This window comes from Melitaea cinxia, chromosome 23, assembly GCF_905220565.1.
Source record: "Melitaea cinxia chromosome 23, ilMelCinx1.1, whole genome shotgun sequence".
NCBI lineage: Eukaryota > Metazoa > Arthropoda > Insecta > Lepidoptera > Nymphalidae > Melitaea > Melitaea cinxia.
In genome coordinates, this window is record NC_059416.1 from 10,184,260 (window position 1) to 10,212,156 (window position 27,897).

The 27,897-nt window shown below is 32.5% G+C and overlaps 3 protein-coding genes across 5 annotated transcripts; 2 read left to right on the top strand and 1 right to left on the bottom strand.

The window, feature by feature from the left end:
• The first annotated feature begins 3,911 nt into the window (after positions 1-3,911).
• Positions 3,912-6,533, top strand: LOC123665122. Its single transcript, XM_045599468.1, has 2 exons — positions 3,912-5,460; positions 6,430-6,533. Exons 1-2 carry the CDS (start codon positions 3,912-3,914, stop codon positions 6,531-6,533), a joined length of 1,653 nt encoding a protein of 550 aa, XP_045455424.1.
• Positions 6,534-6,954: 421 nt separating this feature from the next.
• Positions 6,955-8,246, bottom strand: LOC123665093 (ER membrane protein complex subunit 6). 3 transcript variants are annotated; one of them, XM_045599439.1, is made up of 3 exons: positions 8,201-8,246; positions 7,969-8,107; positions 6,955-7,244 (listed from the first exon to the last, which is right to left on the bottom strand). In XM_045599439.1, the coding sequence occupies exons 1-3, from the start codon at positions 8,219-8,221 to the stop codon at positions 7,036-7,038; spliced, it is 369 nt and encodes a 122-aa protein (XP_045455395.1). In that variant the 5' UTR covers positions 8,222-8,246; the 3' UTR covers positions 6,955-7,035. The 3 variants fall into 3 exon arrangements, with proteins under 3 accessions (XP_045455395.1, XP_045455396.1, XP_045455397.1); XM_045599440.1 differs by having other exon boundaries at positions 7,969-8,123; positions 8,177-8,208; XM_045599441.1 differs by having other exon boundaries at positions 7,969-8,111; positions 8,176-8,204.
• Positions 8,247-9,450: 1,204 nt separating this feature from the next.
• Positions 9,451-26,528, top strand: LOC123665123. Its single transcript, XM_045599469.1, has 13 exons — positions 9,451-10,299; positions 11,009-11,151; positions 12,817-16,757; positions 17,602-17,732; positions 17,994-18,075; positions 18,519-18,667; positions 19,813-19,908; positions 20,441-20,639; positions 21,441-21,589; positions 22,159-22,315; positions 22,874-22,973; positions 23,412-23,522; positions 26,073-26,528. Exons 1-13 carry the CDS (start codon positions 9,468-9,470, stop codon positions 26,415-26,417), a joined length of 6,435 nt encoding a protein of 2,144 aa, XP_045455425.1. The 5' UTR covers positions 9,451-9,467; the 3' UTR covers positions 26,418-26,528.
• Positions 26,529-27,897: the final 1,369 nt, after the last annotated feature.

A 27,897-nucleotide genomic window follows, 5' to 3' on the forward strand; every position in this document is an offset into this window, starting at 1 on the left:
TTCAAAAATTTTCTGCTTTGTCATTTTATTCCTTTGCATCGTTCAATACCAAGCAAAACCAACAGAAGTTAACACAGTTGCCAAATCATCAGAAGAGATGATGGAAACAGCAGAAGCACAAAATCCGTTTCTTCCACGTTTTGCGATGAAGGCATTAAGGGATAGAAGGGAACGAGCGAGAGCTCAAAGAAGAAACTTCTCTGCTCAGAGACGGTACCAACCATATCGTGGTTCCGGCAGATGTTAGTATAATGTAAGTACTTTTTTTTCTTTTTTTACGATTAAGTCAGCAACAAGCGTACGGCCCACGTGATGGTAAGCGATTACCGAAGCATTAAGACGCCTACAATAAAAAATATTGAGCAGGATATCCTGCTGTTTCCTACCTCAAAAATATATCTTAAACGGTCTTCTAAACACTTTAATTAAATATAACTCTTTAATGTACCACAGAGTTATTTTAACCCTCGTCTATAGCCGCAAAAAATATTACTGGTACTAATTGTTAGAATATTTTAGACTTATGTTACCTGAATAGAAGAGTGATTCATCATTTCAGCCTATCACAGTCCACTGCTGGACATAGGCCTCCACAAGTTTACGCCAAAATAACGTGAACTCATGTGTTTTGCCCATAGTCACCACGCTGGGCAGGCGGGTTGGTGACCGCAGGGCTGGCTTTGTCGCACCGAAGACGCTGCTGCCCGTCTTCGGCCTGTGTATTTCAAAGACAGCAGTTGGATGGTTATCCCGCCACCGGTCGGCTTCTTATTTCTAGAAGAGTGATTACAATTACCTAATTGATTCGTAACCTTCTTTTTCAGTGAACTATTCACCGTTCATTTCGTTAGTCAAAGACTTATACAAAATATTTTCCGTAAAATGTACCTACCTAACAATTTATTTTCAAGTATTTCTCTATTCTATACGCAAGTGAACTGTTAACTAAACCACAACATACAATAAATTATGGCAATAACGTTTTTATTGGCTATTATTACTTTTTTTTTTCAAAATCAATTTTTGTCATTGTGCTTAATTTTATTGACTACACAAAATATCGTTTTAATAAAATAATCCTGCATTGGAGCAACGGATTATGCTCTGATCCTTCTCCTACATGGGGTAAGAGGCCTATGCCCAGTAGTGGGATATTACAGGCTGAAGCGAATAAAATAGTAAAAGATAACCAAGTAACGACTAAAAGAAATCATGTTATATCAATTACTAGTCTACTAAGAAAATATATGAAGGTCACTTATAAATATATTTTTTTCAGATGAATCAAATGTCTAATATAATATTATGAGCGTAAGGGCTGAAAATCTGGAACTTATGTAGGTAACGTTTATAATAATTAAAACCCGACTGAAAAATCTCGAACGGATAAATGAAGACAAGAAATTGTCTAATCAACGGCGAGTGACATTTTCGTGGTAATGTGCGCACTGGTGGCGCTGCCAACGGCAAAACATCGAAACTTGTCTCCTTATTGCTTAACATGCACCATAGATTATACACTTTTAAACAGATGCACTCTTGTTTTCTATATCTATCTATATAAATAAAATTAATTAGCCGAAATGTATGTAAGTACGTGAATAACTTCCAAACGAATGCACTAAACTGGGTAATTCTTTTTTGTGCCTATTTTGCCAGGATGATTGTGTAAAAGAAAAACAAAATAACTTCAATTCGCCGGGTCGGTCGTATAGTTATATAGAAAATTAAAATTTATATATAGGTACATAGATTGCTCGAATCCTAACTGCGTTCTTTCAAATGTTTCTTCTGAAGGGTCAAATTTAAAAATGGGCTAGGATTTTTTTTCACGCCGAACGTGATTACGCCTACCCCTAGAAAACCCCATTTGAAGGAACGTAGTTAAAAGTCGAACAGCTTGTATATTACAATAGATGACAACGGTAACAAATAGATGGAAGAATAATTTGCTTTAATTAAACACTATATTACCTTTAAGGCAGGATTAGCAAGTTGTTCGAAAAAAAACGATTCACAAAGCCCTATTTATAGCGAAAATTGTATGATTTGGTGTTATAGTTATATAATTCAAGCTCTCTAATCTTTTATATAAAATGACTACCTATATAATCAATGTAATAATAGTAATAAACGGTATTCTTTATATTTGTCTTATTTTTATCATTTTATTTTACTGCTCTCTTTACTGTAACATAAAAAACAAAAAATGTAAAAAATTATAGAGTAACTATATAGATTTACAAGTTATAAAAACAAAGCGTCTTCGGTGCGACAAAGCCAGACCTGCGGTCACCAACCTGGCTGTCTAGCTTGGTGACTATGGACAAAACACACAAGCTCGCGCCATTTATGGCGCGAACTTGGGGAGGAGATGAAATACAAAATTTCAATAGCATTATTAATTTTAAGAAATATTTAAAAAATAATTTAAACAGAGAATAGTTAATGCATTTCCTTGGAATTCTTTAGTTATAACATAAGCTTTCGATTAACACTTAGAAAAAAGATGATAATTTCATATTAAATTCATAAAAAAACTGAAATCAAAACAAACATTATATTATTTATTTAGTTGCAAACTTTTATTATAAGAATAAGCAAATAAGGATTATCATTAGTATATAATTTTTATAGAGTAAATAATTTTAGAAATATTTAATAATTATTTTTATTGATATTTTCTTCGAAGTAAACCTATTACAAATAGTGTAAAATTGTTTTTACAAATAACACTCAATTTTCAAATAAATTATATAATTTATTGAACATCCCTTTCCTTAGAACCTAGATTTGATAATTTTACTACTTAAATAGTAAATTTTTATACATAACTTGCCCTAATATTGTTCATTACATTATATTACACTTCTCATTCTATTTATTTTATCTCTAAAACTGAAGCTTCCCATGCAAGAGCATAAAACAAATAAAAATTTTAGCATGTACTTATTTAATAAGTTATCAAACAATGCATTAAAAAAATCATTTTCAAATTTTTATGGTGCCTATATCAGGAGTTTCAAAATAACGTTTACAGTAAGTCGTGTAGAATCAAAGTTTCAATCCTTTTAATAATATTTACATAATGAATACTGAGGATTGGAAACATTTTAAACCAAATCTAATACAATGCAAGTTCCTAAAAAAATATTTTTAGTGTTGGAAAATAGTCTATTACTAACAAGTTTATTTTTAAATGTTCATTTAAATAAAATAAAATAATTTAAATAAACTCCTCATGTAAATGCTTTTTAATAAATGGCATTGCAAGTTCATTATATTTTTTGCAGTACCAAATGTTGTAAGTAAAATTTTACCAGTAAGATAACATAACATAAACAAAACCTTTATTTTGCAAAAATTAATATGATGAATAACTTAAAAAAACGAACGTTTTAGAACATACATCAGATTCTGCACCTGGACTAGATGGAATTTATTATTCATTCATTACTCATTTAAATGACATAAGCTTGACATTTTATTTAAATTTGATAAATTCTATTTTTCAATCTGGTCACATTCCTTCAAACTGGAAATCACAAATCATAATTCCAATATTAAAACCTGATAAAGACCCCTCTTCTGCTTTGTCCTATCGTCCTATTGCCCTTTCATCTGTTCTCCTAAAAATCTGCGAACAATTAATTAAGAATCGTCTCGAATGGTACGTCGAAAGCAACGGTTTGCTCTCAGCATCTCAATTTGGTTTTCGACGAAACAGAAGCACCATAGATAATATTAGTTTACTTACAACTGATATCAGGCTAGCATTTTCTGTTAATAATTTTGTCATTGCAGCATTTTTGGATTTATCTAATGCATATGACAATGTGGTGATCCCAATTCTCAAACAAAAACTTATACACCTACAGATCCCCAAAAAAATTATTTGTTTTATTATAAATATGCTTAATGATAGATCGATTTTTCTTATTGACGGCGATCAAAAATATTCTAGAGTTCTTTCTAAAGGTCTTCCACAAGGATCCGTTTTGAGCCCCATATTGTATAATTTATACACATATGATCTAGACTTAAATATCGATAGAAAGATTGAGGTTTTGCAATATGCTGATGATTTATTATTATATGTAAAAAGTAAAAACATTGAATTAGCATGTACAGAGTTAACGACATCTCTTCAATATTTAAAAAAATGGCTTGATGATCATGGTCTAATTTTGTCCCCATCTAAAAGTTCAGTAGTTTTATTCTCCCGTATGCGATCAACCACTCCAGTTCACGTTTTTTACGATGAGACCATTATACCACAAAAACAAGATTTTAAATTTTTAGGCGTTATTTTAGACAATAAGCTTACAGGCATCTCTCATTGCAATTTTATCGCAAGTAAGTGTGAAAAAATAATTAACATCATAAGGTGTTTAGCAGGAATTTGGTGGGGTGCCCATCCTTTTTATTTGAAAATTGTGTATAATGCTCTCATACGGAGTGTCATGGAATATGGTTCATTCTTATTAGAACCGGGTCTTCTTTCTGGATTTAAAATGTTGAACAAAATTCAAAATAAATGCTTAAGAATAATTTGTGGAGCAATGAAGTCTAGCCCAATTAACGCTTTACAAATCGAGTGCTGCGATCCCCCGTTACAATTACGACGTCAGTATTTGTCTGATAAATTTCTTTTTCGCCGTCTACAACTTACCAATCATCCCCTTATTGAAAAACTTCATCTTTTAGCTTCCTTTGTGTCGAATTCACCGTACTGGACTCATAAATCCAATCCATATTTAGTCAACAGCTATTATAAGTTCAAATCTCTTTCTGCACCTTTACATCAATCTAACATGCTACCTTTGTTTTCTTGTCCTTACGAATCTCTCATTCTATCGCCACAAATATTGAATATGGGTATATCTAAGTCGGACTTTTTAATAGCTAACGAAAAATTTAATACAATTATTAACAAAAAATTTAAAAACTTCCACCTGATATTTACTGATGCTTCAAAACATGATGCTAACGGTACTGTAGGTGTAGGAATCATTCACTGTCAGTATAATATTGTACAGAAGGTAAAATTCCCACCAGAATCTTCTGTTTTTTCTGGAGAGTGCTTTGGTATCTTCAAAGCCTTAGAATATATATTATTAGCTAAGCTCAATAACTCAATAATTTTTAGTGATTCACTTAGTTCTTTACAAGCATTAGAAAAGAACCCGTTTAAAATTAAGCAGCACAATCCTATAGTATTCGATATAAGAAAACTTCTATCTATATGCTTATCAAAAAATTATAATATTAAATTTTCTTGGATTCCTGGTCATTCTGGAATCCAAGGAAATGTTATTGCAGACGCTCTTGCTAATGAAGCGATTTCTTGTGGTGACCTTGTTCCGTATAAGATTTACTGCTCAGATTTGTTATCAATACCTAAACTCGATCTTGACACATCTTGGAAAACGTTATGGGAAAAAAGTAGTAAAGAAAAGGGTAATTATTATTACTCTCTTCAGCCTGATATTCCATCAAAACCATGGTTCTTCTCAATGAATTTTAATAGGAGGTGCTCTAGTATCATTTCAAGATTGAGACTTGGCCATACTTGTACACCTGCTCATCTTGCTAAGCTTAAAATTACTAACGACTCTTCTTGTTTGTGTGGTTGTGAAACAGGCGATGCTAATCATTTTTTCTTTTCTTGTCCTCTTTATAATCGTATCGATTTCCTGAAATCCTTACTAGCATATCATATCCCTTTTCCAACCTCAATTTCTTGTCTTTTATTTATAAAAAAATATTACATATATAAAATAATTTCAGATTATATAATTATTAATAATATAGAAATTTAAATATTTATCACATTAAATATGTATCTGGAATTATCTGGTTTAGTTTTTATATTATGTATGTCATACATACATAATATAGGTAATATATTTGAATGTATATTTTATTATTTTATATATTTATTATCTATATGTCACAAATATCCTATATCTATTCCTGTCCTGAATGATTCCTAAATTTAGCTCCTCCCGTTCATGTCCCGTTCCTTTAAAATACATGTAAAAATTTCTCCCGTTTGATAATGGCAAATGTACTATGTACGAGAATTGCCAATTGAAAAAAAAAAAAAAAAAAAAAAAACTTAAAAAAACTAATAATAAACATATTTACCTTATGTGACAATTACCTGTCATCCTTAAATTAAATAACATAAAAGTGGATAATCAATAATTCTTAAAATAACAATATATGGATTTGTTAAAATGTTATCACTCAATCTCCATTATGTTTTCTCTCATTTTATGTAAAATTGACAAATCGTCTGTGCTTTACAGTATCATTGCAAAACTAATAGGGCAAAAGAAGGAAAAGGCAGTTTAAACAAGAAAATAATGAAATCATTACATTATTCAATTTAGAAAACAAGGTGATATTTTGTATATTTTAAAGCTAGCTCGACGCGGCTCCAATGCGATGTGACGCGAGGGCTCCGACTACATTCTCATGCTCGCGTTCCCTCGCCTAACCTCGACGAGAGTGAAGAGCTAGCATAAAATATTAAAATTGTTCCAAGTGACTGTTTACATTATTATATAGAAATACAAATAAATAAAATTGAAGTGTCCGTTTGTAATATTAAAATAACCGCTTTTTACTAAATGCATATGGATGTCTAGACAGTACATATACCGAAATAATATTTTTTACAATTTTTGTCTGTCTGTTTATTCCGGCTAATCTCTGAAACGATTAGACTGATTTTGACGGGGTTTTCACTGGCAGATATCTGATGGAACAAGGAGTAACTTAGGCTACTTTAATTTTAGAAATTTATTTTTTTGTAACTCTGCGAAGTGAGAGTGAGTGCGAAGTCGTGGGCATAGCTAGTTATAACATAAAACACTGCAATCGAAATAACAATTTCTATCATTGATAATTTAAAAACAAAACATTTTCCCATTTAAACAAAATTACTTCATACCATAACACAATTCAAACTTTATTACCATTTCTTATATAAATACATTATTTTACGACCTTATATTATAGAATTCACTAATAAACATGAACCATTCCGTAAATAAAAGTCCAGAATAGAACATAAGTGAATAATGCTCCAAAGAATCCATTTGTTAAGAGACTCTGTCTTGATACATAGTACTTCTGCCAGTTTGGTCCAGCCTTTATCATGAACATAACCCATAGGATGATGACTGCAAATACGTAGAAGGCAAAACCGTTGAGTCCTGTCAGACCTAGTATACCTGAAAATATTGAAGGAGAAAATAAATTTTTGATGATTTTTATTTACTAAATTTGATTTCAATGTTTTTAATATTTGAATTTCATTTTACTATTGTGAGTTTGACGTTTTTAATTTTTATAATTAGTAGAAAAAAAAAATTAAAATTTTATCATTATTTAAAATATAATCTGCAAATTAGTATTTAACTTAGAGTACATAACTAAGAATAAATTATATTTCAATGAGTTTATTTTCAATGAATTTCAATTAGTTTTTGGGCAACACATATGATTTCACACCATTTTTTACTGCAATAGGCGGAAAAGTAAAATGAGTTTATTTTCCTTGAGATTGGTGTGTTCATCAAAGCAGTAAATAACTTGTTTTACTTTAATTCTTTTTATTTGAATATAAACATAATTTAAGGTTATAAAATGTTGAAACCTTTTGTTCCTTATTTGAATTTAATAATGAAAACAAAGTATAAATACTGTTTTAAAATTTACTGCTGTTTGTAATTAATTACTGTTAGTAAAATAAAAATCGAGTTATCATGTCTTCTTCTTCTTCTTCTTTTACTTTGGCTCCCTGAAGAGATATCATATCAATACATGCATAACATGTAAACAACAAATTTAGTGAAAATAAGACTTTTAAAACTATAAGGATCATTTAAGAGATATACCTAGGCCAGGCAATAATAACGATTTTTGATAATTTTAATTTAGAATCATTATAATTACCTGCAGTAGATCCTGATAATGCAGCCATAGACGTTCTGCAGTATTCAACAACTGCAGCGTTGTTTCTTAGTGCCACTTCACTATACGCCACTGGTTCTGGCTTTACATCCTTTGTTTTATTTGACGACATAGTGGTATCCTACGAAAAACTAAATCTTAATTAAAATAGTATTAAATTTAATCAAAATAAAGTGTTTAACGATACGATTATTTAAGTTTTAATGGCCCGAACCAGAGTATGCCCAAACGTCATTTGTCAAAAATGACAAACAAAATAATTCTTACCACAAAATAAAAGTTAAACACGAAATAAATGCTTCAAAATCTTTAAATTTTTAAAGCAAAAAAAAAAAGGGCTTATCAATATTGTTACAATCTAATTGATGACTTATCATTATCTAATTTATTATTTTTAATATTTGTACTTATACGTTTAACGAAAACAATATTACAAAAACTTAAAATTTGAAATGTAAATATTTATTTATTAAATTATTAATAAACTATTTCGGCCTTTGGCTTAATTTTATAATTTATTTACGTTTTGTTATTTGTTTATTTTTAATTTTTTTACTAAAATGGTGTCTTATAGTTATATTTTATGCATGCCAATGAACTTTTTGTATGTTTGAGTTGGATTGATGTAGGCGTGTAGGTATACTCAATAAACGCTACTGACACACACATTTAAACTATTTTCATGGTGGTTTTCGCGGCTAAGCGTCGTTGAACTTCATTTCTTTTGAATTGTTAAAATCAAGTGATAGTTATCTCTTATTATTGTTTTGAAGTGAAGGTAATAATTGTTAATGTTTGTAAACATATCTTATAATAATATTAATTGTAGCGATTGAATTCTATATGAATATTGAAATTGTAATGCCGTGTGGATGACGGCTATGGTTGATCCCTGTTCGTATCTAAATAGGACTTTGGTCGAATAATATCAAGACATTGTGTGATTTTAGTTAATTTTTCAGTACCTGTGTATTTTTATCTTTGCGAAATAGTGTAGAAATTGTTTTTAGATGTGACGAGTGCTCCGTGAAAAAGGAAATTAAGTTTTCGATTTTAATGATTTGTGAACAGTATGTAGGATAACGTATCTTTTATTTAGCTATTGTGCACAATATGGCATTTGAAATAAGGCGACGTTTATGCGATTAGATATATTGATTCCTGTAGTTTTTCATTCAATTAATACATTTAATAAATATTTATGAATAGAAATTTGCGAAAAAAATTTGAATAACCTAATTGACAGAACGAATAACTTTAATTCGATTTTTTTGTTTCAGTTTCACAACCTAGATAATATTTGATTGTTGGAACTCGTTTTATATGTTTTGACATTGTATTTACAATTTTTGTATTGACATAGCCATGGTGATGTAGAAATAATTTGGAAGTAGGTATTGAATACCGACATTTTTGATTACACGACGAATGTGTATTACGTCAGTGATCAGACGCCGAATGTTTGATTATTTTGATACAAAATGGAGGAATCTGACGACAATGTGAGTTCTGAGGATTTGAGATATGATGATAGCTCGTCTATCAAAGTTAAACCAAGAAAACGTTCCCTAGTCGAACGTGAACTTGAAACAAATTTAACTGCTCGAGTAACATCACCTGTAACTAATTCTGATTCAACTAGCACGAGCCGTTACGGCAGAGCTCGTAGACTCAAAACTGACTCTGAATTCTTAGATACAGAGAAAGCAATGAAATCTAAATCACCGAACCCTAAAGTTGATAAGTCACCAAGTAAAATACAGTCTCCAGCCTATAAAATGCATGCATCGAACTCTTCCATTCGTATTGAAACCCCAAAACGACCGGAACATTCCTTGGAAAATCAGATCGAAAATATATATACGGAGAATATATCGTTAAGTCGTTTCGGATCTGAGGAAAAGAAGAATAAATCATCAACAAAGAAATATCCTAAAGTGTACATAAGGAAAGATTTAATACAAACTAAAGATAAGGATCCCGATGACACAGTTGTGTTGATAAAAAATATGTTCTCACCGAGTAATAGTAGTAAAAAATCAAATATTCATTATTCTTCAGAGAAATACAGTTCGAATACTAAAAAGCCAAACGGACACTTAAACTCAGTTGTAAAGACATTAGATTTTGATGGTAATAAGAAAAAGAAGGTTGTGGAGAGAAAAAGTTTGTCAAAAAGTGAGTTATTTGAGATGGAGGCTAAGTGTGAGTACCAAGTAGGAGACTTGGCGTGGGCAAGAATGGGGACATACCCATTTTGGCCTTGCATCATCACTAGAGATCCATTGAGCGAAATGTTTGTCAAGAAAAAGTGTAAGTATTTTTATTTCATAAAAATATTACTTAAAAAATAACAAACTTGTTATTTGTGTTTTTTTGTAACACTAAATAAATTTAAATAAAATTTTAATCATATACTTAATATTTAAAATTATAATGAGTATTTTAATTGATTATACATAAAAATGTAATTGAATTAATACATTAAAATAATTGATATTATCGTAAATCAATTATGAAATGTAGAAATTTTGTTTTAAAAAAAAATGTTTTGGTAAAATATATAACTTAAAACAAAGTATAAAGTGGTTTTAATTTAAATAAAATGAATAGCTTGAGTTTTTGAATGTTTAATTTGATCCAATATTCCAAGTTAACATTAAATCATTGAATTCTATTACATTGTATTTTTATATTAACCAAATTTAACACTGATTGAAATTAAAATTTGCTTCATTCTCAAATCAACGGGTTTTGCAGTGTTTATATGCAGAGTTTGTGACTATTTGTTACATGTAAATAATATAATGTGTAATATTTTTCATATTTTACAGTATACTGGACGCGATTTAAAACATACTTTTCCATCATTTTCAAAAAAAAAAAAAATAGTACATTTTGAGTTTGCATGTACAGGGTGTGCTTATATATTTTTGGTACACACTTTAATATTTTAGATAATACTGGCTGAACCTTAAAATACTAAAAAAGAAAAGTTAATTTTTATTTTTTTATTTTTCAGTATTTGGACGTATAGAAAGAGATGTGTTACATGTTACCTTCTTCGGCGACAATGGACGTCGCGGTTGGATTGTGGACAGTATGCTTAGAAAGTTTCTTGGCCAGCTCGAGTTTGAAGTGGCTCGGACTAATTTTACACCTGAGGTTTTTTTTTTGATATACATATTTGACTAGAAACAACCATGTGTGAATAAAATAAAGATGGAATACTTAGTGTAGAAAATAAATAAAAGATAGACTTATCAGACTAGATACATGGTTGATAAGAATTATAAATCAAAGGTTTTTGTTCGAAATAAAGTTTAAATCTTTAGCCCGGCGCAAATGACGTGAAAATAAATACGAAGACGATGACTCCAAGTCATATTGACCCGAATTTTATCAATAATTTTTCAAGAAATTTAGAAAGTTACCTTAATGTTAATGATTGTTTATTAAAAAGAGTTCTTTGATTAGGTAGTAAAATAAAAATAATAACAATAAGTTTTAGAAATTAAGCTGTTATTCACTTTTTCATTAACACATGCAAATTTAACTCTGAAAATATAACATGTTTATATTTTGAATTCTTGGTAAAGTATTCGTAGCAACAATAGGATTCAATACTTTTATGTACTAATAGAGAGATCATATAAGCTTTATAATATAAAAATAAAAACAGATTAGTCTTCTACGTCATCAATCAGGCCCACGGAACTGCTGCGATCATCGCAGTATGGAATCAAACCGGGCAAATGGCAATGTATCACGCATGACAATTGTGAGGAGTTTTGTTATCCTTTAGTACAGACGACTTGATATCTGTTGCGAGTTCCTAGAACTTTTTGGGGACGCTCTTCACCAGGGTCATCTAGTAAAATCCTATTGACTTTGTAAATGCTCGTAAATTAGAGCCCCAGCTTATTTAGGAAATATTGTTTTTTACTGCGTGTATCATTCCTTTTGGCCCAATGTATTCGTTTTATGCCAGATATATTTAACATTGTCTAGAAAATCGTCAGTGGCTATCATTTTGAATTTTTGCTCACATTGTATAATTATATATTGTTCGTTAGCTGGAAAGTTCATTCGATCTTGATGGTACTTTTTGCCACATTGTTCTATCCTTTTCTTGGTAATCAAGATCGACTTTGTACGCAAGATCGATATTAACTGAATCTGACCCCGTATCACTAGCTTCTTGTTCACTTTTACTGTCATTACTGCGTTCAGATAAATGGTCTTTAATATCTAGGTCTGAAGCACCTTAAGAGTATTCATTGTTGTTATCAGACTTTTCTAACAACGCCACAATTCCAGCTGAGAAATTACTACGCCAACGATGACGCTAGGTCATAATGACCCGTTTTCACTTGACTCACTGGTATCTCCCAGCGCACGTGGCGTCACACTAAGTGTACCAATGGAGCGCGTAGAAATAAGATATATCAGTTTAAAATTGCCTCGGGTCAATATGACCCAGCGTCATTGACGCCGGGTTAAAAAAAATTGCAGTTGTCCTGCAAATAATAAAACATGATACATAATGCTTATCAATTATAAAGCTTGGCAAAATCACTAACTGTTCACTTGTTCAATATTTGTTGCAATGCACTTCTGTTTTTTAATCTGATAACCTCTAAAATAAAATAAAAAAATGTAGTTATTATGTATTGAGGAAGTATAATCATTGTTCTGAACTTTCTGTTTAAAAACATTTATTTCAAACACATATTGCATACTAAAATGTTTTTAAAAACTTTAATAAATTTTTAACTAGCTTAGCATTATATGAAATTGCATGTTTATTTGTTTTAATTTATGATTCAGGCTAAGAAGAAAGATCCAAAACTGTATGCAGCATTCTTTGTGTCAGAGAAGAAAACGCCATCATGGCAAATTTCAGTTGAAGAAGCTGAGACACTGCTAAAAGAACCCAAAAGACTTAGAATTGATATCCTCAATGACATGCTAGAAAAGTCTAGACGAGAGAGAACAACTCCAAAACTTGAGAGAAGTAAGAAAATTACCAGAACCAATAGCGATGTTTCTTTGAGTGAAAGTTTATATGACACACTGTTTTCTGAAGATGATTCTAAAGCCAACGACTCTGAGAGATCAAGAAGCAAAAGTAGAAATAGATCCTTAAACGTATCAGAGGTAGTAACTGCCTGTCTTGATAATATGGCCGCAAAGACTGGCATTACTAAAATCCAGAGACAATCGCACATGGATAGATGGTTACAGAAAGCTAAATCCAAAACTCCAGAGAAATCTCACCTCAAGTCTAGTAAAATAAGTAATAGTTCCAAAACTAAAAAGAAGACACATGAAGAAAGAAAGAAACTCCATAAAAAATCAAGCCTTGAATCTCAGTGTGAAAATAAGCTACAATCACATCAAAACGAACATGATTACAGTCAAAAGTATTGTGATAGTAGCAGTTCAATAGTGTTAGATGATGTCGAAATCGAGTATAAAAATCCTGAAATATTAACAGATTTGGTTGAACCTGCTCCAGGTTTAGATGTAATTTCAAATGTAGAAACACTATGTGATAAGGAAGTGTTTGATAAAAATGAAGACAATATAATATTGGCTGTTGTTAATGATGACATTTTTGTACCTGAAGCACGTGGTAGTAAGTTTTATGATCAAATCAATGTTCAATCAATTGAAAAAATGCATGAAGATCCTAATTCCACTGAAGTTTCCACAGACTCAAATAAGATTGAATCATTTATGGATAATGCTGAAAGTATGGAAGTTGATAATGCTGCGACTGAGGACGAAGTTGTTGGAAATTTATTTGAAAATGAAAATGATGACAACATAAAAGAAAAGCGAGAAAATATTGATGTGCCTTCAAATGACTGTAATCAGTCATCTAATAATGTATTAAATGCAGATGATGTTGAAAAAAGTATCGAAGTGAGTGAGCCCAAAGATATTGAATCTAATAATATGAATGAAATACTTAATAATGACTTAATAATTAATGCCTTTTGTGTTCCTTCAAGTGACAACAAACCCAATGAAGCTCATACAATTGAAGAAAGTAATGTACATATAACTAATTTACAAATTGACAGTAACAATGAAAAAGATAAAAAAGATAGTGAGAATAGTAATCGAATGGAAAGTTTTAGAAGAAAATCGAAAAGATTATCAGGAAAAGATACTAAAAATGTTAGTGAAATGCCGAAAAAAAATTTGAAAACAGTTATCAATATAAGCTTAGAAATAGATAACGTTATCACTGATAAAAGAATTAATGAAAGTTGTGATAACAAAGATGGTGTAAATAATAAAGAATGTGATAATGAAATTTCTAGTTATAAAGTTGAAAAAACTTTAGAAAGGGAATTAATTGAAACCAAACCAAAAAATCAAGAAAACAACGTACATATCGTTGATAATGCTGTTTTAGATGAAAATATTGTTTTAAATAAAGTAAATACTGAAGCAATTGAATCAATTTCACCTAAAATTTCTCCAAAACGGCTATCGAAATTTAAGTTATCTCTTAATAAGTCAGCCGAGAACGTTTACACAAGTCTTTCTGTAACAATAGACCCACCTAAAAAAATATTTGAAGACTGTGATTTAGTAGAAAAGTCTACTGGAAAGGAAGATGTTGTGCAGAACAGTGATTATAAAGACTGTACAATGATTGAAAACAATATTAATAGTACATATTCTTTTAGTAATAGTTTACCGGTGGGAATAGACGATAAGATAATTCAAAATGGTTTTATGGAACACGATCATCACAATTTGGAAATTAATAATATTGAAAATCAAAATCATAGCAGTAAAGAACCAAAACCAGATATTTTCGAAAAAGAAGTATTTGAAATCAATAATGACATAAATACAGACAATAATATGGAAACCAAAGATAATTGTGATGTTCTAATACAACAACAAGTAGATAATGAACCTGTTATTTTAAATAGTTATAATGAAAATTATAAAACTGGGAATGAAGAAGAGAAGCAAAATATTGTTGATAAATGTCAGACCGGCTTGGTAAATGAAAATATTCCTAACACAGACATTTTTAACGCTGAGACTGATTCAATACACGATGATGAAGAAGATTTTGAGCTACGATTATCCACAAGCAGTTCAATATCTACTACGAATTCTGATAACATATCAGAAAAGAAAGTGGAGGATGTTTCAGAAAAAAAAGAATCTGAGAAGATGGAAATAGACCCTGATAGCATATCAATAAAATCAGGAGATAGTGAAACTTCTATAGGTATAAAAAAGCGCATAAAAGATAAACAAGGAAAAAGCAAAATGCTAGAAGAACCAGAATTTTTAAAGTATTTAGAACTGAGACAAGATGCTGTTATGGATGAACATCCTGAACTTTCTCAAGAGGATATAACTAACTATCTGTACAAAACGTGGCTTTATGAAGAGAATTTAAAAACTGATACAAAGAAAGCAGACGATATTGATCACGCAAATTTAGTAAAAGGCCTTAATCAAGATACTGCACCAGTGAAAAAAATACGTAAAAAAATTAAAGTAGATAAAGAAAAATATAAAGAGCAGAAATTAGATACGGCGGAAAATATAGAAAAAGAAAAGTCCAAACGTAAAATAATTAGACCATATTATAAAGAAGATTTCTCGGATTCAGAAGAAAATGTAGAATATTATGAAATATTTAAAATGAAACAAAAACCTAAATCAAATGAAAATTCAATAGAAAGTAATAAAATTGAAAGTGTTCAAAATGAAATCGCATCCACTGAAGTGCCAATCGAATATGAAGAAGAGATGGGACAAGATGAGACTGATCTAGTTGAAGAGTATTTCAGACAGTTAACTGCCCCAAAACCTAATTTATTTAAAGGTTTAATTAGAGAAAAAGTTTGCGAAATCTGCGAAAGAATTGGTAACCTCGTGAAATGTAAGGGGTGCCACTCTATGTTTCATGTCGATTGTGACAAGAAACAGCCTGAAATTATTGAAATATCAACACCTTCAAGAGGTAGAAAGAAAAAGAAGAAAACAAGAGGTAGGAAAGCGAAAGAAGACGCTAACGGATTAGATTCCGAAAGCCAGAGTGATGACAAATCTCAAGATGCGAATGTTTCAGAGGAAATTCAAAATACATCAATAGATGGAGAAGAATCTCATATAGTAGCAAACGCGGACGAATTTGAAGCGAAACTGACTGAAAAAATGAAAGAATTGATCGAAAATCCAGACAATTTAGATTACGATTCCCACTCCAACGATGAACTTGACTGGAATGACATCGATGTCGGGGAATGTAAGATCGTTGATATAAAGCTGCGTACGAAATATCGGGAAACGAGCTCCGATTTCTCAGACTTCAAATGCAGTAACTGTCAAAAGCACGATATCCCAATATGCTTCGTTTGTAAATCAAATATATCTCCGAAAGACAAAGCGGAGTATAGACAGCGTTGTCAAGTGGCACACTGTCAGAAGTACTATCACCTAGAATGTTTGGACCATTGGCCTCAAACGCAATTCAATTGGGGCGAACTTTCTAAAACGAATAAAAAAAATGAACATTCTGAATCATTGTCGTGTCCCAGACACGTGTGCCATACTTGCGTCTGCGACGATCCTAGAGGTTGTAAAACTAGATTTAGTGGAGACAAGTTGGCTAGATGTGTCCGCTGTCCGGCCACTTACCACACATTTACCAAATGCCTTCCAGCGGGAACTCAGATTTTGACTGGCTCGCATATAATTTGTCCCAGGCATTATGAACATAGGTAAGAATTATAAGTATATTAGTCTTGTTATTCTATTAAACTTTAGAAATCTGTTATATTTGTAAATGACGCCGCGTTGGCGCAACGGTTACAGTCATGGATTGTACCTGTTGCGCTGGCGGTTGCGGGTTCGATCCCCGCACATAACAAACATTTGTATTGGCCATACAGGTGTTTGCCGTGGTCTGGGTGTTTGTGCAGTCCTTGTGGGTCTTCCCACCATGCCTCGGAGAGCACGTTAAGCCGTCGGTCCCAGTTGTTATCACGTACACCTTATAGCGATCGTTACTCATAGTTGGGAATACATCCGCCAACCCGCATTGAAGCTGCGTGGTGGATTAAGCTCTGATCCTTCTACATGGGGAAAGAGGCCTATGCCCAGTAGTGGGATATTACAGGCTGAAGCGTTGTAAATTTAGGATACTTTGGGGTAGTTTGGGGATGGAGAATTTGTTTTCGCAGCGCTTTTCTATTTGTTCTTTGAGTCCCCCTAAAGTCGTTGCGTCGTTCTTTATACAAATAAAAATAATTCAGTCAAATTTTTAACTTTTAATTACAAGCTTTTATTTGAATTACTACTTGGTATTCTGCTTCTATAGACCAACCAAAGAGGGTATTCTTATTACTATTAGATTATAGATCACGATCTGCATTAAAATGAAATTTCTGCCCTAATTTTAGCATTATTTTGTCTTAATTATACAACACAGCTTGCACATACTACGTAAAACCGGAAAATCACAAAAGTCATTTTTTTGTGTTAAATATATTCTAAATTTTATTTTTGATATATGTTGAGCGTACCATTTTAATATATTTATAAATTTATAAAATGATTTTGTAGGCCAGGTAAAGTACCATGTCACGTGAATACCGGTTGGTGTTTCATATGTGCCTTGGGTGGTTCGTTGATTTGTTGCGAGTATTGTCCTACTTCCTTTCACGCTGAGTGCCTTAATATCAAACCACCGGAAGGTAAATATTTATTCTAAATTCGATTTTCTATCTGTATTTTTGTTCCCTAAAAATTATTAAAAATTGTGTATTTTCGTTAAATTATAACTATCTTCTGTATTATTTTCTTTGATTCTTATTTCTCACTTACATGCATGCTGTATACATAAATTCTACAAACCTTTAAAATTAAATTAAAAAAAAAATAAAAGTAAGAAACATTAATAAAATGTTTTATATTTTACTATCAAATGATGTTTTTAATTTAAATATTCTTTTTAGGTGGTTATATGTGTGAAGACTGCGAAACTGGTCGATTGCCGTTGTACGGTGAAATGGTTTGGGTGAAATTAGGACACTATAGGTGAGTTTGTTACTAATGTAACATTAACATAACGTGACATGAGGAAACAACTTTTTCGGATTTTATCGCGGTTTATTTAGTTTCGGATACTTTACAGCAACCATGGTCACGGGAGGTCACGGAGTCCTCCCGTTAAAAGACTAATAAACCGCGATGAGTGAAATTTGCGTAAACATTAGAAAACAATATGATGTGACATATAAGATTGTCTTTACGTAATTGTCTCATCCGGTGACTGTTGTTGACAGAAATAGCTTATTTTTTTGTGTTCTTTTATCCTATGTGTTTCCAAACCTTATGACTTTTTTATGTACAATTTTTACTTATAACCAATTACCAACCTACAGATTGAGCACCAATATTCTTTCGTATAAAATGCCTAAGCCCAATTGTGGCAAATTAACATAACATAATAAAAATAATAATTAAAATGTTCCTTACAGATGGTGGCCGGGTATAATCCTACACCCATCTGAGATACCACAGAACATTCTAGCGGTGAAACATTCACCCGGTGAATTCGTGGTTCGGTTCTTTGGTCAGTACGATCACTATTGGGTGAATAGGGGACGCGTCTTTCCTTTCCAGGAAGGTGAGGTTATGGATTATTTTATTTGTTTAATTACTTTTTAAGGTTTTTTTGGACCCTTTAAAAGAATACAATTAGGAACATAATTAAAACATTGTTATTTGTGATTCTAATGCTATAGAGTACAGTAGTAAGTATTAAATTATTAGCTTACAGACATTTATAAAACTCCATTTACTATTTATTTTACTGAAAATAAATATCAATTTATCATTTAAACACATAAAAACTATTAAAATACGAATATCAAGAGTACAGATAATTAATATTTTTTAATATGTCATTTCAATATCTTTTTTAATAAGGCAAATAGGAATGTGGTCACTATATTTTTAAAGGTGTATGAGTATGTGAATGAACAAAATGAACGATAAAATAGGCCACGTTCTTTACCTATATTTTAAATTTTCCCGAATTACAATTTGTTAATAAGTTACAAATATAAACAATTTTTTTTTTCAGTATTACCGTAACGCGATTTGTTATTAAGTTTTATATAATGTTTGTTTTTCTTTTTTTATTTTAAACGCGAAAATGCTTACAAAATAATACAAATATCAATATTTTATATTAAAGTGTTTATTGTAAAGGTTTTATTTTATATTATGAATATAAATTTGTAGTCTTTTATAAAGATTCGTTATTTTTTTTTTTTTTTTTTTCGTAATTCTGGACCTATACTAATTAAAAACAAAAAAAAAAAAAAATCAACATATTATCACTTTCTGAAATAATTTCACCAATATGGTATCGTTAAATATTTTATTGTAAAATTAATTTTACTTTCATCTATAGCTATCAATATTGCTCATTCATTTGCTCTTTGTGTCACTTCACTAAACTCATAAAATAATACTCTATTTGTCTGTGGTCCTAAGTACGCCATATTTGTTTACAAAATAAGACACTTCTAAAGAAATGGAATATATACATGTGGGAATGATTGCTCAGAGTGAAACTACAAAAAATACTTTTATTAATTTATTTAAAAGCTAACACCGTTTTTCTACCGCTCGTACCACACTCTCAAATCAGTATGGCCACACTTCCTTTTACTGTATCTCACTCGCTCATACTTACATACTCTCTTTTTTACTCACGCTTACGTTCCGTTTCCCACATACATATATTTTATTTATTGTTTTCAGGTGATTCTGGTAAAGTATCAAGTCAAAAATCAAAAATAGATGCAGCTTTCACGATGGCGATGGAACACGCACAGCGAGCTTGCGAAATATTGAAAAGTAAGTAAAATACATGTAAATCTACATTTTTATTTCTATAAAAAAAATATTAAGACCTAATAAATGAAAAAAAAAAATGAAATAATGTGTAAGAGTAAGAAAATGCTGAACCTGAATGTTCCAGTAGTGCAGTTTTATGCTTTTTAAGAGGATAAATAGAAATTCATTAAAATTCTGTTTACTGCTTTTACCTATTTCCACAAAAAAAAAAAAAAAAAAAATATATATATATAATTATTCCTATTATAGCATAGACTTTAAAGAATGTACTGTCTCACTGAAAACTTAATTTCTTTGTTTATTAAACAAAAAATTAACTATAACAATTGCAACAAAGCGTACGATTCATGAGTCGTATCTAGGAGGAAATTATATTAAATAGACTGTTCATGTAAAACTATATATATATATATATATATATATATATATATATATATATATATTATTATTCACTACTATTATTTGGAGAAAAGGCAGCAGCAAGATGACATACACATTACATGCAATAATTATTAAATGACAATATTTCCAGCGGCCTCGTCAAACGATGAAGAATCGATAGACATAGCGTCCTCTCTTCTACCACCGCACTATGTAAAGTTAAAAGTGAACAAACCATGTGGGTCTCTCTGTGGCAAGAAGATTGATCTCGAGGAGAGTTCCTTGACACAGTGTGAATGTGACCCGAATGACATCGAACCATGTGGACCATACACACAGTGCCTTAACAGGTAAGATTTTTTTTTTTTATAAATGTCTAGGGTCGCAAATTTTGCAAAAACTGCATATTATAGCACATTCATATTTTTATAGCTATTGTTATCTGAAAGATATTGCTGCTTTAGCGATAAGGCCACCTCTAGAAAAACATAAAAATATTAAAAAGCAATAGACTAAGATGGAAATCCTGCGACACCCAGATCATAGCAGGAAATATATTACTTAAAATTAGGACCAAGGTCGTCTTACTCAACTGGGCAAGTTCCTCGACCTTACATAAGGTCACAGATAAATAATACTGCTCACAAGTATTGTTGCGTTCCTGTAGTGAGTAAGTTGGCCAAAGTTCCTGTGGAGGGTCAGGGGTAGTGTCAGCAACGCGTTTGCAATCAGGATTGCAGATGAACATACAAAAAAAAATATGAACAAAAGACTATTATCAACGGACTGACTCCTGCTATGGAGATAACATAGAATATACTTTTGTTTTCTGTTTACGCGAATTTCACTCATTATAATAATTGTCAGGTTTCGGATACTTTACAGCAACCATAGTCAGTCTTCCCGTGACCATGGTCCGTAATAAACCGCGATAAAATCCGAAAAAAATGGTTTCAGTTTATGGTCTAAGATCCGAACCTAAGTCGATCTTCACCGAGCTGATAATAGAATGAAACATACTTTATAATAAATTAAGTATATTAGATAATACATTTAAGAAAGGTTGCTTAAAAAAAGCCTGGACTGGACTGGAGTCAGGTCGGTGAAGATCGACTTAGGTTCGGCTCTTCTATCATTATAATTTGTTACAGGATGCTATTAACAGAGTGTGGACCGACATGTCGAGCGGGTGACCGTTGCAATAACAGGGCATTCGAGAAACGTCTCTACCCTAAACTCGTGCCCTACAGGACGCCGCATAGGGGTTGGGGGTTGAAGACATTGGTTGATATTAAAGCGGGTAACTATTAAAACTTTATAATATTATTTTTGTATTATACATGTTTATATTGTGATATAGTGACGCCGCGTTGGCGCAGCGGTCACAGCCATGGATTGTACCTGTTGCGCTGGCGGTTGCGGGTTCGATCCCCGCACATGACAAACATTTGTATTGGCCATACAGGTGTTTGCCGTGGTCTGGGTGTTTGTGCAGTCCTTGTGGGTCTCCCCACCGTGCCTCGGAGATCACTAAGCCGTCGGTCCCGGTTGTTATCATGTACACCTGATAGCGATCGTTACTCATGGTAGGGAATATATCCGCCAAGTCCACTGTTGGACATAAGCCTCCACAAGTTCGTGCCAAAAATGGCGCGGACTCATGTATTTTGCCCATAGTCACCACGCTGAGCAGGCGGGTTGGCTGGCTTTGTCGCACCGAAGACGCTGCTGCCCGTCTTTGGCCTATGTATTTCAAACACAGCAGTAGGATGGTTATCCCGCCATCGGTCGGCTTTATTTTTTAGTATGGTATTGTTTTGATTGTTGTTGTGTACAATAAAGAGTATATTATTACGTTGTTGTGTGCAGGGCAGTTCGTGATCGAGTACGTGGGCGAGTTGTTGGACGAGACGGAGTTCCGGCGGCGCATGCGCAGGAAGCACGACGTGCGCGACGAGAACTTCTATTTCCTCACGCTGGACAAGGAGCGCATGATCGACGCCGGGCCTAAGGGAAACCTTGCCAGGTACTCCATTTTGTATTTTTTATACTATAGTGGTGGCTAAGCTGAGCTAAGTAAGTATAAATGAAGCAGAATAGACAGAGACTTGGCAATCGCAGTGTGAGACGTCCTCCGGCCTGCTGTACCCGACGATCTAAGTAAGATTGCCGGTGGAGACAATAGCGGAAGACCGGGATGTCTGTCGCGAACTAAGGAAGACCTATGTCAGCAGTGGACTGCGATAGACTGAATTGACTGACTGATAGTAGAAAATTATTACTAAGCCATTTATTTATCCTTAATATACTATAAATCATTTTTGTTTTTGAGTAAATCATGCAGATGTACTTATGTTTTCTTTATTAAGGACCTCTTTTCGAGTTAACGCCTCCCCCATTTTCCTCCAAAGTTTTCTATCTTTGGCTTTTGACGTTCAGTTGTCTCCTGCTATTTTTTTTTATCTGCTTAATTTTTCTTAAATTTCAATAACACTAAAAATCAATAAAAATTATTATAAAATATTTATAAAATAAGAATAATAGGGTAACTTTAGAAAATTTAAAAAGTAAAATTTTACTCCAGGTTCATGAATCATTCCTGCGAACCGAATTGCGAGACGCAGAAGTGGACCGTTTTAGGAGATATCCGCGTAGGTCTGTTCGCGATCCATGACATACCTGCAGTGAGTGTTTTTAAATTATTGTTTACATACACAAACGCTTACGCACAAGTTCACGTACAAGCACTTGCACACGCATTCTCAAAGCACTCGCCCACACTCGCTTACGTACTCGCCTACGTACTCGCCTACGTACTCGCCTACGTACTCGCCTACGTACTCGCCTACGTACTCGCCTACGTACTCGCCTACGTACTCGTCTACGTACTCGTCTACGTACTCTCCTATTTAATCGTCTACGTACTTGCACTAGCATTCGAACATACACACAAACATGCATATGGTTATGTTCACGCAGTGCCACGCAAAAATACGTTATTAAGCATACTGCTATTAATCACTAAAAAAACGTTCGGCGACTGCTGGACCATAAGACTTTCTCATACAATTCTTTTAATAAATTGAATTATGTGACTTGAAATTGTTATTTTTTTTTTTCAGAATAGCGAACTAACGTTCAACTACAATTTAGAATCGGCGGGTATCGAAAAGAAGCGATGTATGTGCGGCGCGAAACGGTGTTCAGGGTATATAGGAGCTAAACCGAAACAGGTAAAAGCATATATAACGATTGTTTATATATTTAATAGTAGATTAGTAGCCAAGGACTGTAACTGCCCTCAAACTATTCTGCTTTACATATCGATTGTGAGGTAAGTAGAAAAAAAACCGGCATTACAAGAAAAAACTTTAATATTTTTTTTCATGATCAAAATCGAGCTTCGCCGTTCGGTATTTAAAATTGATGACTATTGTACTCAAACGAAGACAAGGCTGAATAGATTAGATTTACGCGAATCTTCTTCTTCTTCTTCTTCTTCTTCTTCTTCATCATCATCATCATCTTCATTATTATACTATACTATTACTATTACTTCACTATTCTCAGCTTCAGTCGACATTGAACATTTAACGTTTTTGTTAAGTTGTGACGCTCCTGATGAATCATGAGCTTCAGTGTTTCTTTTAATGTATTCTTAATGATGTCCTCAAATCCAATAAAAAATTTCCTGCCATTAAGCAAAATAAACACAACCTTTTATCACGGCGTTCGCGCAACGACTAAGCTACTTTACCTCGGGCGTGACACAGACAGAGAAGAAAAAGCTGATTATTATTACCAGTTATATTCAGTGTGGTTACGACTTTTTAATGGAATACGACCTTACTGTTTTCTAGCGTCGATATGATCTATATGATGGGGGGATAGTCTTGGATGCTTCCTCATAAGAAATGCTTCTCTCTGGCATTTTCAATTTAATATTTGTGTCTTATGTATTCAAGACAACTCTTACTTATAGCGGTGTGTCCTCCTGAATAATAAAGACAAATGGGGTTGTCTACTGTGCTCGGGCATCCCTCACCTGTGTGATTTTGAGTAAATTCGTAGTATCTTGGTTTTGACCTACGCTGAGTTTTTGATGTCCAAATCTACAGCAATTAAAACACTGGATAGTTGGGTATTTATAAAGTTCAACTTTTAGGGCAATATAGAAGCAGAGAACTCGGGTAGGTAATGTCTGTCCGTCTAAAGTAAGAATCACATTGTCTTGGTTGCCACTCTGGAATGCCGTTATTAGTTGTTACCTTTCTGTTGATCCTACGCACTTTTATAATTTTACCACATCCTTGTGGGACTTCCAGATTCTCTGCAATCTCTTCTATGGAACAGTCTACGGGTATTTTTCTTACGACACGCATCTTTTTAAAACTAAAGTTAGGAAGCTATTTAGTTAGATCAATTAGTTGCCTTGGTGTTTTCATTAGCTCTAGACTATTAATAGTAATAATTAATCATCATTACTGTCCTTGCTGTAAATCTTATACCTATGTTCTTAGTGAGACATAGAGGGGACAATTTGTATTTTTTTTTTTCTGTTTTATGCTACGCTGTTATTCTGTAATTGTTTCTGTACCGTTCTCCAAATAAATAAATAAAATAAAATAGACACCCATTCGAGTGATGTTGTAGGTGGGGATGGAAGTACTGTATCCGGATTGGTCATAGACGAATTGGCATCTTGAGGAGTATTGAGGGGTATTGAAAGTTACAGAAACTGTTACGGCCCACTCGTTTTTAGCCATCATTTGGTATACCCGGGAAGCGGTGGGTTTTTAGGAATTGACAAAATTTTATAGGGTTACTTTCATTGCGAGACACATGTACTAAATAAGGAGGCTTGTCCATGTTGGAATAGCGGATTCTGTTGTAATCACTTTGCTTAGCCTGCTTATTTGCTATTGCATCTTTGACAGACTCAAGGGAGCGTTTTTTGCCTACTGCGTTTTCAACTGCTGTAAAAGATGATAGAGCGGTTAGGATTGGGGTAAAAGAACAATCAGAGGCATTTTTGTCCGGCGGAGCCGGTGGGTCAGGAGGATCGTTATCCTGCATGATTTTAAAAGAAAAAAAACCGCCGAACCGCCGCGAGAACACAAAATATATACGTAAATCTAAACAACCAAAACCAAACTGTAAACCACGAAAATGCCAAGAAAGAAACAATGTTTGCTAGAACAAACAAACCCGCTTGACACTTGAAAGCAGAAATCGTTTATATTACCCAATCACTCTGATAACTTTGATAGCGCGATGTAGGATACGTCAGTTTTCTCTAAAAAATTCTATTTGACTACAGACTGACAATCAAAAAAAAAAAAAACGTATAATAAGCATGCGTGTGTCAAAAACGTGGTAGTGTGTGTAATGTTTTTTTATTAATTTAATGTACTTTTTGTCCATAATTAAAAAAATATGACCATTCTGCACTCCATCTCTATATAAACTATAAGTGTGCGAAATTTCATCATCCTCTGTCTGCGTAATTTTCGTAAAAAGTGGTAGAAAGTTTTTGCGTCACATATTAATATATAGATAATATTTTATAGAAAGTGGTAACTCAAAAAGGATACGATAGATATTGAAAAGATTTCTTCATAATTTCCTTATCTCCTCCATGCAGTATTTATCCTGTTTTCAACCTCTGGTACAGTTTTATGTAACAATCATGTAATATTTCATAAAAAAAAAACAATCTTATTTACATTTAACTGTGCATGTATTGTGCACATTAAAATAGTATATTTCATTTTTTTTTTCAGGATGATCAACCAAAGAAAATTAAACTACCCACAAAACGTACCTACAAAAAACGTAAAACAATCGAAGATTCGCCGTCGACAAGTCGAAACAAACAAAAAAACCGAGTGGGAAGACCTAACAAACCGAGAGAACTGACGGAAATAGAAAAAGACCTTTTAATTATCAAAAGTGCCACCAATGGCATGTCTAGCGACTCTGAATGTAGCGTTCGTTTGTGTAGCATCGATAGTTTTAAAGATTCCAAAGCTTTGAAGAGAAAGTTAATAAATGTACCAGAAGAACTGTCTTCGCCGTCAACCAAACGGTACAAAAACGAAAAATCTGAAGATAAATTGACAATATAAACTGTGTTTATAGTTCCGTCTGTACGTTGAGAATTATGGATTTTATTTACCTGTAAATAATTAGTAATCGCTTTACATATCAGCCGCTATTAATAAAATATGTATTCGAATTGTTTGTCGTTTTAGTTAAGGCGTTTCTCATACTGACCTAATGATCCAGTTTAAAAAGTATTTTGTACGGTAGAAAGCCTGTTTAAGAAACTTAATCGCAAACTAAATTTTTGTATGATAATTCCAAATGATCAAGATCCATGGTTATTTGTACCTATCCACATTTTCGAAGTAAAACTTTTTTACGCTTTGCTTGACTTGGGGAGTTTGATTGGTCGAGGCGAACGGAAGCTGAGAGGGAGGTCTGAGTTAGTGAAGAAAGAAAGAGAGAAGTACGTTTCGTACGTTTTACTTCAGTCGTTTGGTCTAAAGCACACTCGTTTTTTAAAGTAGTCCAAAACAAAATATTACCCATCTCTATCTTGCTGGTAAAATGAAATGTCTACGAAAGAAGCAGACTGATTATTTATTGAAATATACGCAGTGACGTCATTGTACACGCACTCAGAAATTGAACAATTCCGATAACTTTACGTAAAATATATACCTTTGAGTTAATTAGCTAATATTGAGTTAGGGAAGATAAATACGAGAGCCCTTCAATTTTAACTACATATGTAATCTGCTACATACCATTTCTAAGCTATCTACCAAAATCAGTCAAATAGAACTTGTTTAGACCCGAGCTAGGTTTTCAGTTTTGCAATAAGGTTTTCGATATCTTATCGGGTTTTATATTTACTCGTATATGTGGTTTAATTTGATGCCTCGCTTGGATCCTGTACAGTACATTATTTTTCCTTTTCCACTGTTGACTAAGATAATTTTTACAATGTAGTGGTATTACTATGTAATCTATAATATAAAAATGAGTCGCTGAATGTGTTGCTAAGCGCAAAACTCGAGAACGGTTGGACCGATTTTGCTAATTCTTTTTTTAAAATATTCCTTGAAGTACAAGGATGGTTCTTACGGAGAGAAAAATTCTAAAAAGAAAAAAAATAATAAAATTAAAGAATCGACTGTTAGGCGATACGAAGTACGCCGGGTCAGCTAGTTGTATAATATTAGCTACGACACTTGATTTCACTCGCGTGAATTCCGATCCCGTGAGATTTTCAGGAAGGAAAGGAAATGGTCTAGAACCGCAACTATCTAAGTGCCAAGTTTAATCAAATCGGCCGGTTTTTTGCGTGAAAGAGTCACAAACATATACGTACATACATCCAAAAAATTTGCATTCATAATATTAGTAGGATTAAATTTTTGATAAAATGTTCTAAGTGAGTTAAATTCCGAATATTTTTTTTTTTTAACTACGACAAATGTCATAAGGATTTAATAGATAATTTCCTAACTACATGCTTGATAAAGCACTCAAATGAAATATAATTAACAAACAATATTTTGTCGAAATATACTCCAGCGG

Coding starts and splice junctions, on each gene's coding strand:
- LOC123665093 (XM_045599439.1), bottom strand. CDS start 8,221: ATGACGTTTGGGCATACTCTG. Junction 8,108..8,200: donor TGACGTTTGGGCATACTCTG/GTTCGGGCCATT, acceptor AGTTTTTCGTAG/GATACCACTATGTCGTCAAA. Junction 7,245..7,968: donor ATTATCAGGATCTACTGCAG/GTAATTATAATG, acceptor CAATATTTTCAG/GTATACTAGGTCTGACAGGA.
- LOC123665123 (XM_045599469.1), top strand. CDS start 9,468: ATGGAGGAATCTGACGACAATGTGAGTTCTGAGGATTTGAGATATGAT. Junction 16,758..17,601: donor CCCAGGCATTATGAACATAG/GTAAGAATTATA, acceptor ATGATTTTGTAG/GCCAGGTAAAGTACCATGTC. Junction 22,316..22,873: donor CCTAAGGGAAACCTTGCCAG/GTACTCCATTTT, acceptor ATTTTACTCCAG/GTTCATGAATCATTCCTGCG.
- LOC123665122 (XM_045599468.1), top strand. CDS start 3,912: ATGCTTAATGATAGATCGATTTTTCTTATTGACGGCGATCAAAAATAT. Junction 5,461..6,429: donor AAAAAGTAGTAAAGAAAAGG/GTAATTATTATT, acceptor TATATTTTAAAG/CTAGCTCGACGCGGCTCCAA.